The sequence below is a fragment of the Triticum aestivum genome, chromosome 7B, assembly GCF_018294505.1.
Source record: "Triticum aestivum cultivar Chinese Spring chromosome 7B, IWGSC CS RefSeq v2.1, whole genome shotgun sequence".
NCBI lineage: Eukaryota > Viridiplantae > Streptophyta > Magnoliopsida > Poales > Poaceae > Triticum > Triticum aestivum.
Window position 1 is genome coordinate 684,887,551 of NC_057813.1, and position 19,176 is coordinate 684,906,726.

Here is a 19,176-nt window from a genome sequence, read left to right on the forward strand (position 1 = left end):
TAAAAAGAGAAAAAAAAACAGAAGAAAACCAAACAAGAAAAACAAAAAACCGAAGAAAGATACACGGAAACTACCACAGAAACAAACAGAAAAAGCCACACAAAACCTGTCAAAACCACCACAAAAAAAGGGAAAAGCCCACACAAAAAACCGGTCGAAACCACCACATAACCAAACAGGAAAAAAAACGCACGGAAAACCAGTCAAAAACGTCCCTGAAAAACCGCTCCCCATGACTTGTATTGGGCTGGCCCATCTTCCTCCCGCCAGGGGGCGAGACCTACGTAGTAGATAGCCTGATTAGTTTACTTCTCCCTTTCCTTCCTCTTCTTCTTTTTTTAATTTCCGTTTTCCTTTTTTATTTTTCCTTTCTTGTATTTTTATTTTTCTTTTTTAATTTTCTTAAATTTTTTGGAGTTTTTTCTAAAATAAATGAACTTTCTCCAAATTTGAGAACTTTTTTAGAATTGATGAATTTTTTTTCAAATCCGACGAAATTTTTTCATAATCGTTGAACATTTTCTGAAATTCAATGAAATTTTTTTAATTGATTAAAAAATATCAAATTTTTTAACTTTTTCAAGAATTGATGAACTTTTTCCGAATCAATGAACTTTTTTTTAAATTTGATGAAATTTTTTAAAAATCCATATTTTTTTCTGCAAATTTGTGATTTTTTTCAGAATCGAGGAAATCTTTTTCGAACTCAAACTTTTTAAACTCTTTTGTTTTTGATTTTTCTCAAATTCATGAATTGTTTTAAAATTTGTGAACTTGTTTTCAAAATGTTTTAAATTTTTTGAATACATGAATTCTTTTGCATGTTCGTGAACTTTGCTTTTGAAATCTGTGAACTATCAATTTTTTGGTTCACATTAAAAAAACGCATTTTGTGCAATAAATAGCGCGTCCGTTGTTGTTCTTAAAAGGTCCGCGATGTAAATAGTCAGTAGCATGTAGTCGCTCTCCTGGTTAGCCTGATGGTACAGGAGGCCGACGGCACAAGATCAAGTCGTTGTGCCCCTTGCGTTCTGTGGCGCAAAAGGCGCGGAATAAGAGGCCCCCTTTAAGCACGGAACCATGATGATAACAGAAAAAAAGAAGAAAAAAACATGGATCCACGATGGCCTCGGCATCCAGAGCCAGAGGGATCAGCACGGGGACGGCTGGCTCATCTTCTTACCCACTGCTCTCATTTCCCCTGCCCCCTCTTTTCTTTTCTTCTCTCTGAACGACTCCTGTAAAACTGAACCGTGTGTCTGAACTAGTGTGTTCAGTGGGATTGAGGAAGAACACTAGTAAACCCTGTCAGCCCATCTCCTAAGATACAGTATTTTTGAGGATGCGGATTTCATTATTCTACCGGACACCTTTGCGTTCAGGTCATCGATACAACATCCAGGCTAATTACCTGAAATATAATTAAATTTTTCGTGCAAAAGAATCCTCTGATCAGAAGCAAAAATCGGATGTACCGGACTACTGCGTGCTGGTCTGATCAGCAGCAGAGATCGTGATGTAAAGCCATGACGATGCTTACACACAAAGAATAACATTGGTTGTTCCAAATCATCCAAATAAATAAATACAGGTAGTAAACATGTGAGAAACACGAACGGGGAAAACATCGACATGAAGGAAAGATGCATGTAGACGGAACGGTAAACCTACTAGGTCAGATCAATACGACTGACACTGGAGTTCAGTAGGTCTTGAAGGCAGGACGATTGAAATTACATGCAAGCTGTTCCTGCAAGTCTGCCACGAAGTTGTGCTCGTAGGTACCCACAAGCTTAAATTCCTTGAAGCTCAGAAGATTTCGTAGCCCAGAAAACAAGCCAACGTGTGCTGCTTTAAGCGAACTACGAAACTGCAGCAGCTCTAGCTTAGCTGTTGCTCCCTGTTCAAACTTCACTGATCTGAGGTCACCGACCCGATCCAGTTCCAGCAGCACCAGACTCGGGAATGTGTCCTGATGGAAAGTGACACGGATATCATTTCCATCGAAAGACTCCTTCCACAGACGCAGTATGGCCAGTTTTGGCAAACTCCCAAGGACTTCTACGGCAGCATCACATAGCAACATCCTTGAGCTCTGTAGCTTTAACTTCACGAGATTTTTAAGCCCCTCGCCCTTCACCCATCCTGGCAAAGTGACCATATTACCGTAAAACTTGAGGCTCTGGAGGTTTTTCGGGGGCGCGCGCAAGCCATCCAAGCAGGCAGATAAACCAGGCTTGCCCGCTGACTGCATTGACAGCGATTCCAAGCACCTGAGATGAGCAATTGTCGAACAGAACTCTTTACTGTTTCTCTTGTTGATGCCAGTTACCCTTAACTTACGAAGCCCGCCAAGTCTGCTCAAGTCTTCTAGAGCGGCCTTCCCCGATGCGATGTTCACAGCACCCAGAGTGTGCAGGGCTTTCAGTTTATGGAATCCTCTGGGAACTGCAACACCACGTAGACATTGGTGCCTTGCAAACGCAGGTAAAATGGAGCAGCAGCACGCAGTGCATACATCACGCCTGTTCACGTCTCCATCCATATCTGTTGAGTAACGTGATTGTATTAGGAAACATAGGTTAAGACTAGGAAATATTCTGGCTTGCCTTGTACTCCAAGTAGATCATGTACTCCTATATATATGCCCATGAGGCTCAAGCAATACAACAACAATTCCACCAATCACTCTCTCCCTTTTAACATGGTATCTATCGCAAGTCGATCCTAAACCCTAGCCGCCACCGCTTCCGCACCTGCGCGCCGCCCCCGGGGCGGTCGGTCTCCTTGACCGCCGCCGGGGGCTGCGCCGCCCGTACCTAGGGTTTGTCCGCCGGTCGTGTTGACCGGCTGCCCTAGAGAGTCTTTTTTCCGATCCTTTGATCCGGGTTTTCTCTCTCGCCGGTCACTTTGATCGGCGTCTACTTTTTGGTTTTCCGGTCTTTGTGATCCGGTTTGCGTCGCCCACCGCCGCCGTCGACCCCGTGCGCCTCTACTCCGACTTCGGCATCGACTACACCGGCGTCTTCACCGACCTGGCGGCCTCACGCGTCGTCCACGCGTCTACCCGCCGGTCGCCCCGACCCGGCGGCCTCGCATCATGCGGCGGCCCTTCACCGCCGCCGTTCGCGCGACGGCCCGCCCGTCGATCTACGCCGGCCGTCACCGCCTGCTCCGACCGGGACTCCTGCATCACCCCGACCCGGCGGCCTCGCGCCATGCGGCGGCCAATCATAGCCGCCCTGCCGCCCGCCGCTGCCGGCTTCATCTCGGACTCCGCCGCCACCACGCCTTCACCGAGCGGTGTCCCCGACCTCGCGCGCGATCGGCTTGATCACCCGCTCGCCGCCGCTATCAGCCTCATCTACGCCGCGCGACCGACCTGGCCCGTCGGTTACGCGCGCCTTCGCAGGTCCCGTGAAGATCGTCTCCGAGTTCAGCGCGCCCCTCCGTCGATCGAGCAACGGGCTGCCGCTGCGTCGCCCCGTCGGGCCGCAGCGCCGCCGCCCCGTGGTTCTCCTCCCGGCTGCACCGACCCGCGTCACCGTTGCGTCGCCCCTTCAGGCCGTAGTGCCGCGGCCCGCGGTCTACCGCCGCCCCGAGGTCGTCCACTCCAGGCCGTCCCCGTGGCTGCACCGACCCTCGCGCCGCCGCTGCGTCGCTCCGTCGGGCCGTAGCGAGCGTGGCACGCGGTCCACGCCGCCGTCTCGAGGCCGTCCACGCGGTTGCACCACCCCGCGCTCCGCCGCTGTGCCGCCCCTTCGGGCTGTAGCACCGCGGCCCGCGGTCCCTGCGACCGTCCCGAGGTCTTCCGTCGTCACCCCGACCTGCCCGCCGCCGCCGCGTCGCCCCTTCGGGTCGTAGCGCCGCGGCCCGCGGTCCATCGCCGTCCCCGCGCGTCGATCTCCCGTGGTATGCGCCGCGCCGTCTCCTTTGGCGCGGGAACACCACCGTCCGCGCCGGTCTTCGTCACGCTGTCAGGGTTCTTCGCCTACTTCGAGCACCGCCGCCGCACTGCTAACCTAGCCGCCGCCGCTGCCGCTCTTCTTTGGCCGCCGCCGCCGCTACCTTCATAGCCGCCGCCGCCGCCCGTCCACCCCCTTCGTCTTCGTACAGCTTGTGCAGGTCCCAGTCTATGCATGCCCGGTACTGGCAACACCGCCGCGTGCCTTCGTCCACGATGTGTCCCCGGGCCTGGCAAGCCTGGTGCGGCGCTTCGTCAACTTCGTCTTCGTCCGTCTACGCATGCCCGGTGCTGGCAACACCGACGCGTGCCTTCGTCTACGATGTGTCCCCAGGGTTGGCAACCCCGGCGCGACGCGTCGTCAACATCATCTCCGTCCTGGCGCACCACTACTTCGACACCACTGCGCCCACGACTAACTCGGCGCCCCCTTGCGCCCGCGGCTCCACGGCGACTTCCTCGACACCGGCCACCCCGACTCGACATCGACCACGGCATTCTTCGCACGGCTACCTCGACCACGGCTCCACCACACACGCTCTCGGCTACATCGACAAACGGCACAAAGGGCTACCGCCCGCTTGAGCAACCTCGTTGGTTTCCACTCCAGCCACGACTCCGCGATGCATCGACCGTTACGACTGTGGGGGGTGTCCGTCGGCTTACCTTCGGATTCTTCTCCAGTCTCAACGTCTGCATCGCTACCGTTGTGACTGCGGGGGGATGTTGAGTAACGTGATTGTATTAGGAAACATAGGTTAAGACTAGGAAATATTCTAGCTTGCCTTGTACTCCAAGTAGATCATGTACTCCTATATATATGCCCATGAGGCTCAAGCAATACAACAACAATTCCACCAATCACTCTCTCCCTTTTAACAATATCCAAACTCTCTGCCACAAGAGGAGATGCGCAGCATCCCACACATAGTGCCACTGAAGAGCAAGTCAAAAAGCATAGCCTGTTCCTCGTTAGCTTTGGCACATCTTCAAAGGATGTTTCAAAGTCGTCGTCGTTGTCATCTTGATTTCTGATGGCGCCAGCAAGAATATGCTGTAGCTTACTAAGCTTGACAATGCTCCCTGGTAACTTGAATATGGATGTGCCTGCAATATCTAATGTCTGGAGTTGCCTTAGGTTACCCACCGAACCTGGCAGGTGATAAATATGAAGACATCCTCTTAGGGATAGGTATCTTAGGTGAAGAAGAATTCCGATATGCTCGAGGTGATGATCAACTAGACCTGACGTGTCTTCCAGGTCAAGTACTTGTAGAAGCCTTGTCTTCTCAGAAATGAAAAATGGCCTCCACTTGCCAAATATTGTCAATGACCGTGTATGAGATATGCCCACTATGCTCTCAAATTCACTTTGGTCTTCCTCCCAATTCCAACTTACAGCAAGGTGTCGGACTGTGCCCACTCCGTCTAGGCTACAACCTTCCTCCAATCTGAAAACAAGATTTGCTTCCACTGACTTAGAATTACCAATTCCACGGATCATATCATGGACTTGGCACGAGTCAATTCCTTTTGTGCTACGAAATGATTGTTGAGTCGGTAGTATCATGCCCCTGCTTATGAGTTCCATGAAGTAGCTCTCTCTCGTTTCCTCCACGGACCTGGCACGCACCACCCTTGAGTAACCTTCTGCAGTCCACCGCCGCACCAACCGTCTCCGGCTAACCTTTTGGTCTTGGAGGAAGATGGACATGTGTAATAGACAAGATTTTAGGTGATAGGGTAAGCCATCGTAGCATTTGCTAAGGAGTGCTCTTATGACCCCAACCTCTGTATTCATCTCCAGCTCATCATTGATTTGCTCATTAAATCTTCTCCACTCCTCCAAGGTTTTTGGTTGGTTTGCCAAGAAGGTAGCTGTGGTGACAATTGCCAGGGGTTGTCCACGGCACATTCTCAATATCAGGTCTGCCTGTTCAGCTAGCTCAGGATATTGCTCATCGAAATTTACAGTCTCCTTAAATACCTGAAACATGTACAGTGTAATTATGTGGTAGGAGTTGAGTTCTCCATAAAATATATTTAAGTACTTTATAAAAAAACAATGTAATTATCTCTCCCAAAAGAAAGAGTGGGGTGGTTTGGGGGTCCCTAATCTTAGGAAATTCAATATGTCTTTGTTGGCTGCTTGGAGTAAACGATTTTTTGATGATAGGGATAGTGACTGGAAAGAAATTGTTGGAGTTCAAGTATAGTGTGAATAGACCTAGCATACTTTGGGCTAAGTCTGGGATGGGATCTCCCTTCTGGAAGAGTTTCACCTGGGCTTGCTCTGCTGCCAAAACTTTTTATAGATGGATTCCTGGGAATAGGAGAAATATTTCCTTTTGGCATGATACTTGGGTGGGTGATTGTTCACTCAAAACTAGCTTTTGGGATCTTTTTGTGATTTGTCAACAACAAGATGCCTCAGTGGCTCAGGTGTGGGATGGGGAGAATCTCCAGCTGACCTTTAGAAGGTGTGTTAGTGAAGATATCTTGTGTTCCTGGAATGAACTTCTCGGTATGATTAAAAGTGTTCCTTTTAATAACTTGGCGGATAAGCCTGTTTGGTCTATGGAAAGTAAAGGGTCATACTCTGTTAAATCTATGTATAAGATGATTAATTGGGGGAGCGTGGTCTCTATCTGGAGGGATTATATTTGGAAAATCAAAGTTCCCCCTAATATTCATGTTTTTCTGTGGCTAATTGTGAATAATAAAAGTCTAACCAGGGACAATCTGGCTAAGCGCCAGCATGTGGAAGACCTGACTTGTGTCTTTTACTGTGAACCTGAAAGCCTCCAGCATCTGTTTTTTGATTGTGTAGTTGCTCGACAAGTTTGGCTGGTGATAGCTAACTGTACCAAGATGCCTGTACCTAATTCGTTTGAGTCTTTGCTTCCTTTTTGGAAGAAGAAAAAGAGTTTTGATGCTGTAAATTTGATTTCTGCTGCTACCTTATGGAGCTTATGGTTGTTTCGGAATGAAATTGTGTTCCAGGGGCGAAGATGGAGAAGCATCAAATGTGTACTGGAGATGGTGGGGAGACATATTTATCAATGGAAGATCTTGTGCGCGGAGTCCCAGGGTGTACTACTCCTCCAATGCTTGAAGCTGCTCGACCATCATCGCGGGGAGTTGCTTAGAATTGCCTGGCTGGATGATGCGCCTGTAGGGAGTTCAGTGCCTCTGCGCTTGTAGTTCCTATAGGGGCCATTCGAAGTTCTCTTAGTGGACTTTTAATCTGCTGGATGTTTGAATGTGTAATAATTCTGCTGTGGCTACTTCTGGCTGGAGCCGAGAGCTGTAAACTCTGTTCGTCGGTTGCCTTTGCTTTTTCAATAAAAAGTTGTTTCAAAAAATGTACTTTTATCTGTTTCATGGTTAAAAAGGAGGAATTAAAAATCAGAAGGGGTAGGAGTTGAGTTCTCCATAAGATATATTTAAGTATTTATAACACATGTATTTTTTATTAAGTAAATTACAGTATGAATTATGAATCACGTGATTTGACATAATTGCACAACATACATGGACAGAATCTATTTACATGGTACCATGTGGTTCGTCCTTGTGGATTGGAGATCATATTAATAGATTTTAACCACACGCGGCACCAGGCCCGTACCGGACACATGTGCAGCATGTTCAACAGCACAGGGCCCCCAAGTGACCAGGGGCCCCAATTTTTTCTGTACACTATTTTTTCTGAACACTTATGCAAATATGCTTCTTAATTAATGACCAATCAATGCATTTTTTAATACGAAGTACTACTAGTATTCCTTGGGAACATGCACGGTAATACTAGCTCCCAGTACTCCATCTCACGCACGCCTCTCCTCCTTCCTATTCTCTTTCTCCGTAGTCTCTTTCACTTCCAGCGACACATGCACATCCTTTGCTCCATCGCACGGCTCCTAGCTTAATTCCTTTGCGGTTTCTCCGAAATAAACATCTATTTACGCTCTACCCTCAATCCAATATCTATTTATTAGGTGTCTCTGCTTATTAGATTTTGTTGCTGCTTCTACCTACGCTGCCCGACTAGAGCTTTAACAAGACTACCAGAACTCATAAAAAGAGTTTGCTTATATATGTTCTATTTCTAACACATCATATACTAATCATTCAATCTAAAAATGTGTTCTTGATATGTTTTTAGCAAAATAATCAAGTGGCATTTTGGAGAAGATTGCTTATGAAAAACAAATTGAAGATTTTCTATCAAGGCTGCTAGAAGGATGCATGTTTACGCTAATTTTGAGTTTTGAGAATTTGAGTATAATTTTTTTTTCCTAATAATTGCCAATGGTTATATCAAGGGCTTAATTTTGGATGTTGAACAGGGCCCCCGTTTTCTCGGGTACGGCCCTGCGCGGCACATTCTCGAGGGTAATAGAAACGCTATGTATTTCATCTCATCACTAATGGTAGACACCAAAAGAACAGGAATTTCCAATTAGAGAGGAAGATGGTACAATGGTCGGTGAGGACAAACTCAAGGTGTACATAACTACTCCCTCCGTCCCACAATGTAAGACGTTTTTGCAAGCTGCAAAAACCTCTTACATTGTGGGACGGAGGGAGTAATTTTTATAGGTTGTTGTTAGGGCATGTACAATGGTTGATAAGATAATCTTATCTTAAGTCTTGCATGTGATTTAGAGATGACAAAAAAACTTGTCTACAATGGGTCATATCTTAGCCTTATCTTCAATAACTAGTAATTCCTAAAAATGTGGTGAGACATATTGTGCTAAGAGATCACCTCTTGTCTTCTCTTAAATAAGAGAAGACAAGTCTTTTCTTATGAGTTCTCTCTCCTCCACCTCATCATCTATCCTACGTGGCATTGCTAAGATAGAACCATTGTACATGCCCTTAGATTCCCAGTAACGAACTTTATCTTGCTAGATGAGGGTGTCACATAGGACATCCCTCAGCTTCCTTCATGGAGAAACAAGTGTGGGATGCCATTTCCGAAATGGAACATAATAAAGGTTATGGATGTTTATTGAGGGGGAATTGATGGCTCCGTTCACGGAGTTGTATAGCCCTTACACAAGCTCAACTTTGGCATCATCACCCTTCTTCCTAAGATAGAGGAGGCTATCAAACACATCAATTTCACCTTCTTTGTCTACTCAATGCCAGCTTAAAAATATTCACCGACATAGCAAGGAACTGCATAATTGTGATTGCCCACAAGTGGCGTGGCCGACGCAGTGACGTAGAGTGCATTCAAGCTCAGGCGACACTCCTAGAGGGGATAGTTATTTTCCATGATACTATTCACGGATCACGAGTTGCACCCGAAGAAACTCGATGTGGTTATCTTCAAGGCGTATTTCGAAAAAGATTATGATGAGGTCAAATGGCCTTTTATACAACAACCAACAAAACATGTGAATGAAGGCTTTCCTGACAAATGGGTCCAATGGGTTAACTATTATTTTAGATGTCGAAGGGTTAAGGAAAAGATTGACCTACAATGGATACACTTTTCTTTGGTGTTTCTCTGCTGAATAATGGATTCAGGCAAGCCTTTACTGGGGACAGATGGATAGACTGGTCGAAGCACATGCAGAGATTGATTTTTTGATAAAGCATGCACAGGTAGATGATGGTCAACCTCGCCAAGGAGCCACATACCTTCTGCTGGAAGCTTCACAATTCATGTGTCTTGCTTGTTAAATTTATGTATATGGACCTCATGAGTGATAGCCAGCTACCGCCCCAAATATATTTCGAAATTGATAGTATGTGGTACTTGGACAGGAAAGTGATCCTGACCAATAATAACAATCTAAAAAAGTGGAATTGGCAGGGGTTCACAAAAATATTGCTTCTGTGGAGACGAGGAATCGATTCACCATTTATTTCTTACATGTCGACTTGCCAACTTGATGTAGCGTTTAATCCATGTAGCTATTAATTGGCCACCGCCAACGAGTAGTACCAATGTATTTGGAAACTGGTTAGTGGGGGTACATCCTAAGCTGAAGGGTAAAATTTGCATTGGAGTTTGTGCTTTACTTTGGGACAGATGGAATTGTCATAATGATTGTATTTTGGGCGAAAATTCTAAAAGTTTGCAGGTAACTTATAAGGATGTTAATTGGATCCATACGAGGTCTTATCTTTGCCAGAGGAGGACCAGGCATCCATGGTCTCTGGCTACAACCTGTGGAAGATGGCCACTCAAGATTTCTTAAGCCGTTATATGGGTGGTGGCCTAGTTGCAGCATTGGTGACACACGGGACTTCATTCTCTATGGATCATGTATCGGTAGTCTTTCTCCCGGATTGCTATATGTGTGCCTCTTTTTTTTTTAAGTTTTTCAACTTGTTTGGACCTTCTGGATGTTGCAATAGCTATATCAAAGGGGTTTTTTTTTTTGAAAGGAGGATAGACCCCCGGCCTAGCTAATCAAAGGGTTACGTTCATGAATCGATGCGGAGGCGGGAGTTTGATCCCTCTTTTTTTTAAGTAGACAAACTAAATTGCGAGGGAATCAAGTAAACAATATTTAACCTATAAGCTTCACTGAACACAAAGCTAAACTGAACTGAGTGCCGTTCAAAAAAAGGTAAACTGTTGAGTGGAGCATCAAGAACATTACAAATTCGAGTATATAGCAAAAAACTGAGTGCCGCATATAGAATTTTGGAGGTTTGATTGCATGATAAAGAAAAAATTATCATGAATTACACAGTGCTATCCTGCCTAAAGCTTTATTACTAAAAGTTATATAATTGTGCATTTTCATGATAGCGTATGTGTTACATTCTTATTTAACAAATCACCATGCGTTAAGCATTACAGTTTTACAGGAAATACAACTCTATGTGCGCATATATATGTATTATAATATATGACAGTGTAATTGTTACCAAAAGCTGGAACAAGATTGGAGTACTGTGGTAATTTGTACAATCCTTATTAAAAATAAATATATGATTAAAAAATGAAGTATTTCCTACATTGTAAGTACCTTTGTTGTGAAGAGGCTATGTGCGTCATGGTAGTTTAGAGCAAAGAGTGTGTATATGCTACTTTTTCCCCATGAGCACTGTTTGGCAATATTAGAGAATCTTGTGGTAACTATGATCTGACTTGTATTTTCTGTTTCAGGGAATGCTTGACTTATCCCGTCCCACTCAGTAGTAGACAACAGATCATCAAGAACAATGAAGCACCTCTTTGTTGCTAAATGTCTGGCAAACAACTTGATCAACTCTTCAAGAGACCTCAATGGTAATCTTTTCTTTTCATTGTGCAACAAGCCCATCATGTCCTCTTCAGAATTTTCTTCATCTAATTGCACGACTAAGCTCGTAAGGAGCTCCTCGAGAATGAAGGGACGCAAGATTGTTGCATAAGCATGCTTCTCAAACATTCCACGGAGCTCCTGGTGTTGGTAGATAGCTTGTACTAGAGTAGTTTTTCCAATACCAACCATCCCCGACACCCATATCACCTTACTTTGTTGGATATCTTCATTTGCAATTAGTTTGATAAGTTCGTATTTCTCTTTTTCACGCCCAACAAGATAAGATGCCTCTGAAGCAGCTGCTATCAACCTGATACAATTGGGCAAGGTACCGGTAGTGTCTGTGGTTGACCATGACCCTCCGGTGAGATCTTCTCGACCATGGGAACTCTGCACACATGCGAGCAATGTTAGGCAGTGGCCACAATTTAGATCTTACCCTGTATCAGCATATTTAATAGATGATGTAGATGCAAAAATAACTAACTTTTGCATCTCCGAGGCCCATAAACCCATCTCCAACAGATGATGTTGATGAAAAAAAATAGATGACCTCCTTCAGAAGATGTAAAATACAACACCTGAAGATGCAAATTTGCATCTCCACCTCCAGGTGACCACGGTTGCGCGCCAACCACCAACCGTCTTCAATTTCCCTTCCCTTCTTCTTTCTCCATCCGCCGCCCCGATTTGCCCACCACACTCCCACTGCCGCCCGCCAGTGCCAGATCCGGCAGCGAACCACCCCTGCCGCCGCTCCTCTGTTGCCGCCCCCCGCCTCGATTACCGACTGCCGCTGCCTCGATTCCTCACTCCCACCGCCACGACGCTCGGCCGCAACAGCCGCCGCCGCGCAGCCGCCACTACCCCGCTGTTGCCATGCTGCCGAAAAAGCTACCAAAGAGCAAGACGGAGTTCTTCGACGTGCAGGCAAAGCCGTCCGGCAACTTTGACGTCAAGTTCTCCGATGCCGTTCGCCGCTTCTGACCCGGCACATACCTGACCGTCGAGGAGGCCGCTCGTGCATACAACATGGTCGTATGGCGTGCTGGGAGGCCGAGGAAGGACCTCAACTTCCCAAAGATTGATACCTGGGCGGATGCAGTGTTCCTCGTGCCAGACAATATTTGGATGGAGGAGATGAAGAAGAAGTTGGCCATTGTCGTTGCTCCCGGCGATAGCGATGAGGCGGCGATGGCGAAGTTTGCCGGGAGCATCCGGAGTATCTCGAGGCTGAGCACGGGTTCTTCTGGAAGTGCGAGGCTGAACAGATGAAGAAGAAGGGGGTGAAGAAGGAGGATGAGGCCAGCCCCTCGACGGTGATCCCTGTCAAGTCCTCAGAGGAGGACAACGAGAAGTTCGGGGACACTAGGAGGATGACAGCGAGGAGTTTTGGATGCCTTCGAATGACGAGGAGTGATGGATGTAGTAGTTTCAATTAGTTGTAGTAGTCTTTAATTTATGTTTTTTTAATTAGAACTATGTTTCAACTGAAGTAGTAGTTGAACTTGTTATGTTTGAATTATGTTTCAACTGAAGTAGTAGTTGAAATTTCTAATTTTACATCTTGAGTATACATCATCTATTGGAGTTGGACTTTTACATCACCAATATACATCATCTGTTGAAGATGGCTCTTTTTTGAAGATGTAAAACTCATATAGGTAATCTTGAGTGATAGAAATTTGTGAACTTTTCTGGAAGAGGGTGTACCGAAGCAAAACTCATATAGGTAATGTTTTTAAGTTTCCTATTAGCATTTATTCTGCTAGTTGCTATAAATATGGTGGGAAATACTTGTTTATGTTGTAGACGTGTTGCACGCTATGGCTAAAGTTGTACTCACTCCGATCGATCCATAGTTAGTGTCGTGGTTTTAGTTCAAATGCGCAACCATGGGTAACTTGTTATAATGAGAAAAGAATTGACACATTCTGATAATTAGGAAAAATTTACAATTATATACTCCCTCCGTCCGAAAATACTTGTCATCAAAATGGATAAAAAGAGATGTATCTAGAACTAAGGGAGTAGTATAGAACCACAGGTAACACCTCATTCTCAAATGTCCTCTTACCAGGCTTTTATGGCATACGATTCATGTAGCTTCAGTGGCAGCCCTTCAAACATCATTTACACGTTATTTGGGACGTGACTAAATGAAGTGGATCCAAATACTGCCGGACTTATTCACATAGGAGTATGCACATTACTTTGGGTTATATGGAACTGCAGGTTATATACCGAGCCACTTGGTTGGATCCGTACATGGTCGATACTTAGTCATACGGAAGCCAAGGAGCTTATGGCTATTGGGTGCAATCGTTAGGAGACAATAGCACGGGATACTTACAACCGGTTTGGATGGCGGTCTAATAATAGGCTAGATGTTTAGTCATCATGATCTGTTCTTGCCGGTTGTGATAACTTTTATCTTCAGTTTACGTTTGGCTCTTTTTATAAGCTTGCACCGTACCACACACATTTTGGACCTTTTGCTTAATAATATGGCCACATGCATCGTATTGATGTAGAGTCCGGGGGTGATCCTCCTTTTTGAAAAAAAAATACAGAACCAGTAGAACAAATGAAGATATAGACCCGGTGATTTATATGCACACATGGTATAGGGTCAACAGATACGAGGACTCAATTGCTTTATGGCAAACAGAGGTGATATTAAAAGACTGATAAACTGAGCTACTTGCACATTAATTGGTATTCCAGTTTCTATTTGGAGTACGAAGCTGGGGACTATAAAAGCCAAGATAGCGACTCAAAGAATAGAGAATGTATTGATTTTCTTTGGAAAAGGATAGAGAATGGATTGTTGTGTACTCCCTCCGTCTAGGTGTGTAAGGCTGGTCATAGTGGGGAGTAACTTAGAGTAGTAACATGTATATGTTACTAGCCTATGTTATTACCTTCATAGTGGGTGGTGTCATATGTGTAGTAACATAGATGTCTTCATTTATCACTATGTAGACTCATTTTGCATTGAAAAGCGCTATGTGATGGTAACATATTATGTTACTCTATTTGCCTCTCTCCTCATTAACTACTTGCCGCGTCATCATTTTTGCTTATGTGGCATCTATGTTACTCCTTAAGTTACTCCCACTATGACCAGCCTAAGTCATCTTACGTTGTGCACCGCAACCAAGGTTGAGAGAAAAACGAGAAAACTTAATGTCTTTTTGCTAATTAATAGCTTTGCATGCAATGAACTAACCACTACATGTCATGTTTGGTAGTCTCAAGTCATTGAAAGCATGTCTCTTATTGGTTGATATGTCACAAAACAAGAAACGGGGAGAGAATTAATGTACCGTGCCTAAGTGTTTTGGGATTATTTGGTTTTCGTAAGGTGACTTACACACCTAAACGGAGGGAGTAGCAAAGATTGTAATCCTCTTGCATTTTGTTTTCGGTTGTACTTTTCCAGTTGGGATGTGTGTTGCAATAATCAGCATGTATGTTTGGTTCCCTTGCCGACTTTGCTTATCTTGGCCAGAGGGGTAAGCAGACATATATAGTGGCCTTGCTAGAGGGACAATGTGTAATTGGATGCGCCAAGTAGTATAGTTTATCTAGGAATTGATAATATTGGATAAATATATATTACCTGATCACCCTGGAAAGCATAAATAGTCTGGTGAGCAGACAATTGTTTCAGTTTTGATACTATGCTTCTTTGCCCTACACATAAGCTTGCAACCTCAGCGTGCACTGTAGACACAATTATCCGGCTTCCTTTCTTGTTGTTTGGGAAACATGCTTTAATTTGGTCCCAGTCTTCAACGGTAGACAAGTCAGTCAGCACAATCAGGTAACTCTTTTCATTGACATACTGTATCTTTTGAACTCCTGAGCCAAATCTTGCCCTGTCTTCTCCGTCTCCAGCAGAACGTCAACACCTAGGACGGCTGTGCGGAACTGCCTGAGTAATGTCTGCACAAATTGCTTTGGACTGAAAGGATGCATCACCCTGACCCATGCTCGACATGGGAACTTCAGTTTGAGATCCGTATCCTCGTAGGATGCTCTGATGATGGACACCAGACCGAGATCACCGCCGGTTCCCCACAATGCGATCACTCTAAGGTCATGATCCTTCTTGTTGATGAGTTTGACCAGATTCGCATTTGCCTTGTCGAGCATAGCGACACGCCTTGACTCGTCAACGCCAAACATCGGCCTGTTGGCGGCGGCGGAGGTGGGATTGGAGCCAGAGGCGCCGTTGACGAGGTTGTAGCGCAAGTTTCGCTTGTTGACTTCTTCAACCTTCACCCGGAGCTCCAGCATCCGCTGGGCGACATGACGCCGATCCAGCAGCGTGCGAGGGATTCGCCACCAAGATTGCTTCTCTAGACGGACAGCGAAGTCCAGGAGGCAGTCCTCTACCTCGTAGGACACGTCCCTGACTTGCTTGACCCAGATCGTGACGACCTCGCTGTTGTTTCCCTCGGCGTTCCCGGCCATAAGGAAACCCTGCATCATCTCCAGCTCATCGGTGATGAAGGCCTGATCCCGCCGCACTCCGAGCTGCAAAGCAACCTCCTCGGCGATGGTGGACCGTGCGTAGCCAATAGCCCCATTCAGCACGGTCTTGCCCACGCTCAGAAGAGTGGCCTCCATTACTACTAGGATTTGGTGGACGCAGAGGCAGTACTATCGCTAATGCTCCGCGCTCTCGCGTGTGTTGTGTGGACGGGGACGGATACCCAATCTAAAGACGGGGCTAAGAAGGGGAGCTTGGTTGCAATTTGCAAACAAAGCATCTGTAATTTGATATTGTCTTTAGGTAGGACTAAGACGAAGACTAATGGGCTGTAGTAGGTGCAAGTCCCAAAGATTAATTAAGTTCTCTTTTTAGTCAGGGGTGCTTGGAACTTTAGCCTCTAAAAAAGACTACTTTTAGTCAGACTAAAAATAGTCCCTTGTATCCAAGCACCCTCTGAGCGTCGTGCTTTGGCCGGGCATCTTCCGGGAATCTTTCCGTTGGATGGGGCTGTGCTGCCATGGTTGGCACGGTGAGCAATGTGATCTCCACCTTCTCTCCGTTTTATAATAATTTATATTTAAATCATGGGCGAAAGAGCGAAGCATCTTCGCTCTGCTTTACAGAATTAGTTTTTGGGCCAAGAGACGGGAAAAGAATCCAAGGGTCGCCTCAATCGTACGCTATACTGTGATGAGCCGGGACAGTACTGTATTATTTTTTAGGTGCAATAGCAGGTGCTCTGCTTTTTTAGCAAGGGGAGAAAAACAGTTTACAAGAGCAAAGAGAAGACTAAATTTCCGTTTGCAGGCTGCAGGGATGGCTGTACTCCCTCCAGTCCTTTTTTCTCTGCGTTTAAGAAAATTTCGTTTTTCCCGCAATGCTCTGCGTATTGGCCTTTTTTCGCTGCTCTTTCCAACCGTGCCCTCCATCCCTTTCTACCGCATGCGTGCCTGCAGTAATCCTATCTCTCTTTCCCATGTGTTTCGCATCTTCCCAAGGCAGAAAGAGCTGCTTGCATGCAGAAACAGGAGAGAGAGAGAGGGAGAGGCGCATGCATGCAGAGAGATGGGCAGGGGAGAGAGAGAGCCGACATGCATGCGAAGTCTGGGCCAATCTCGCATGCAACCAGGGCCTCTTCGGATGAATCCAGGTGCAAAACAGTTCATTTTTTGCTAATTGCTCCTCTCCTTGGTATGCGGGCTGGACCTTAGACGCAGAGAAAAAACGACTGGAGGGAGTACAAAGAGAACTGCACACTAACTCTCCATCGCCTCACACAGGAGGCAAATATTCTGTTTAATCAGCAGCCAAGTGGCTGATATGCTGAAAAAAAATGCAGCAGTTACCCTCTTTTCAAACGTTTCAAACAGTATAGGCCGCGAGAACTCTGTTAACCTAGCAAAATTTGCACCACCAACATTGACTGTCAGGGAGGACAAAGCATCCCTCGAAGATTGTTGCAAAGGCATCCCAATAAGATGCCACACATGAAAGTCCTATTATGATCCTGAGCACAAATGCACCCTGATGAAAAGTAATATAAAAAATTGTAAATGAATTGAAAAAAGAATCAGATTTTTCTTGAGATAAACTTTGACCAATGTTTTCTATACTTAACAAATTTCAAAATGAAATGACATTCGTAGAAGTCATGGCAAAAAAATCAGCACTACAAAATATTTTTAAAACTAGCATTTTTGGAGCATCATTTTATTTCATGATTTCCACGAATATCATTTCGTGGTGAAATTTTGCAAGCTTAAAAAATAGTTATCAAAGTTTACCAAAAAAATCAGAATTTTTTAAATTCTTTTACTACTTTTTTTACTGTTCATGACGGAGCATTTGATCTAAAAACATGCAATTTTTAATAGTCTATAATAAGGGCCACATGTAGTATGTAAAGAAATCCTGGGCTGAGGGCTCACCTTGGGTTGACTGGCATTTTAGTAGACCAAGACGACACTAACAAACTTGAGCAATTGAAACCTTTGAGGTGCATGTGAGAAAAGGAGCACCTATGGCCAATAAAATGAGTGCAGCTTCTCAGATTGTACATTCTGGAGGATCCAGTAAAGTTGAGTGGTCTATGGGGTTCCTGGTTGCAAGAATCCATGGAGCAACAATGCATTTGCAGACAGAAACAATAGACTGACTCTAAGCACAGGTATTTGCTATGCAAAGGACAGAAAAGATCACAGACAACTTCTGAACATATCTCATATCATGATAATAGAAACCTCCATACTTGCCTCCATGTTATATTTGAGGTCGGCGTAGCATATAGCAAGCATGCACCATTACCAACTACCGACAGTTCAAACATCATCGGTGCTATAGCATAGACGATAGTGTTGCTTGACACACGACAATGAGCCAACCATTAACACTGAACATCAGCCTAACACTACCGGAACAGGGCTCTACACCGACAGCCAAATATATGCCGACGGCTGCCGTCGGCCTACTCCGAGCTATGCCGACAGCTAGCTCCTGGCCGTCGGCGTACAATGGCCGTCGGGTAATCCGTGTCTACGCCGACAGCAGCCGTCGGCATATATAGGCCGTCGGCTTATCCTAGACTACGCCTACAGCTGCCGTCGGTATATATAAGCCGTCGGCATAGATGCGGGCCCGCTGACAACTGTCATCACGGCCGGCTAACGACGTCAAATCTATGCCGACGGCCGTGACGGTAGCCGTCGGCATAGATACGGGTGACACGTCACCGATCCAGAGCGCACCGACCAGGAGCTATGCCGACATAGTTTTTTTTCTTTTTTCTCTTTTTTCTCATATAGTATTATTATTATTAAGCATACAGTATGTGTTAATAAGCATACCTATAGATTGTGTTAATAAGCATATAGTATGTGTTAATAAGCATACATATATTTTTTTTCTTTTTCTTCACTGTTTTCTTTATTATTTTTATTTAACTAACTTACATACAGTATGTGTTAATAAACATACATACATTATTTTTCGGTTCTGTACAGAGCGTTGTGACCCCCCTCACGAACGGTGCCGCCGCCAGCCGGCAACTGGAATGGGGAATAGCCGCATCGGGTCTATACGAAGGGGACTTTGCTCCAAGTGTTTATATATATCGGATGACCTACCACAACCGGATGGTGTTATGGCATGTCCGAAGAGGCGGCACGCATCTCCGGGGTGTGGCCCCGTCACGGACGGCGCCGCCGCCGGCACCTGGAGGGGGGGAACGGACGCGTCTGGTCTACATGGAGTGGATTTAGCTGTGGGTTTGGCCCGGATGTTGCTCCCCGGTGTCCCTCTGGGCCGACCCGACAAAACCGGGTGGAGAGATCCACTGGTCAAAGCCCGTCCGTGCAAAGTCAAATGGCTAGATCCCGTGGTCAACCGCTCCAGGGTTAGGCGGGACGGGGGCCCTGGGGGTAGCAATGCCA

At 45.7% G+C, this 19,176-nt stretch overlaps 2 protein-coding genes across 2 annotated transcripts; both read right to left on the reverse strand.

The window, feature by feature from the left end:
• Window positions 1-1,702: 1,702 nt before the first annotated feature.
• On the reverse strand, window positions 1,703-12,404 carry LOC123158459 (disease resistance protein PIK6-NP-like). The gene is made up of 4 exons (XM_044576443.1): window positions 12,244-12,404; window positions 11,577-11,634; window positions 4,871-5,951; window positions 1,703-2,514 (listed from the first exon to the last, which is right to left on the reverse strand). Exons 1-4 carry the CDS (start codon window positions 12,402-12,404, stop codon window positions 1,703-1,705), a joined length of 2,112 nt encoding a protein of 703 aa, XP_044432378.1.
• A 2,526-nt stretch (window positions 12,405-14,930) lies between these two features.
• On the reverse strand, window positions 14,931-15,967 carry LOC123162677 (disease resistance protein PIK6-NP-like). Its single transcript, XM_044580456.1, has one exon. The coding sequence runs from the start codon at window positions 15,880-15,882 to the stop codon at window positions 15,070-15,072; it is 813 nt and encodes a 270-aa protein (XP_044436391.1). The 5' UTR covers window positions 15,883-15,967; the 3' UTR covers window positions 14,931-15,069.
• Between the last annotated feature and the right edge of the window lie 3,209 nt (window positions 15,968-19,176).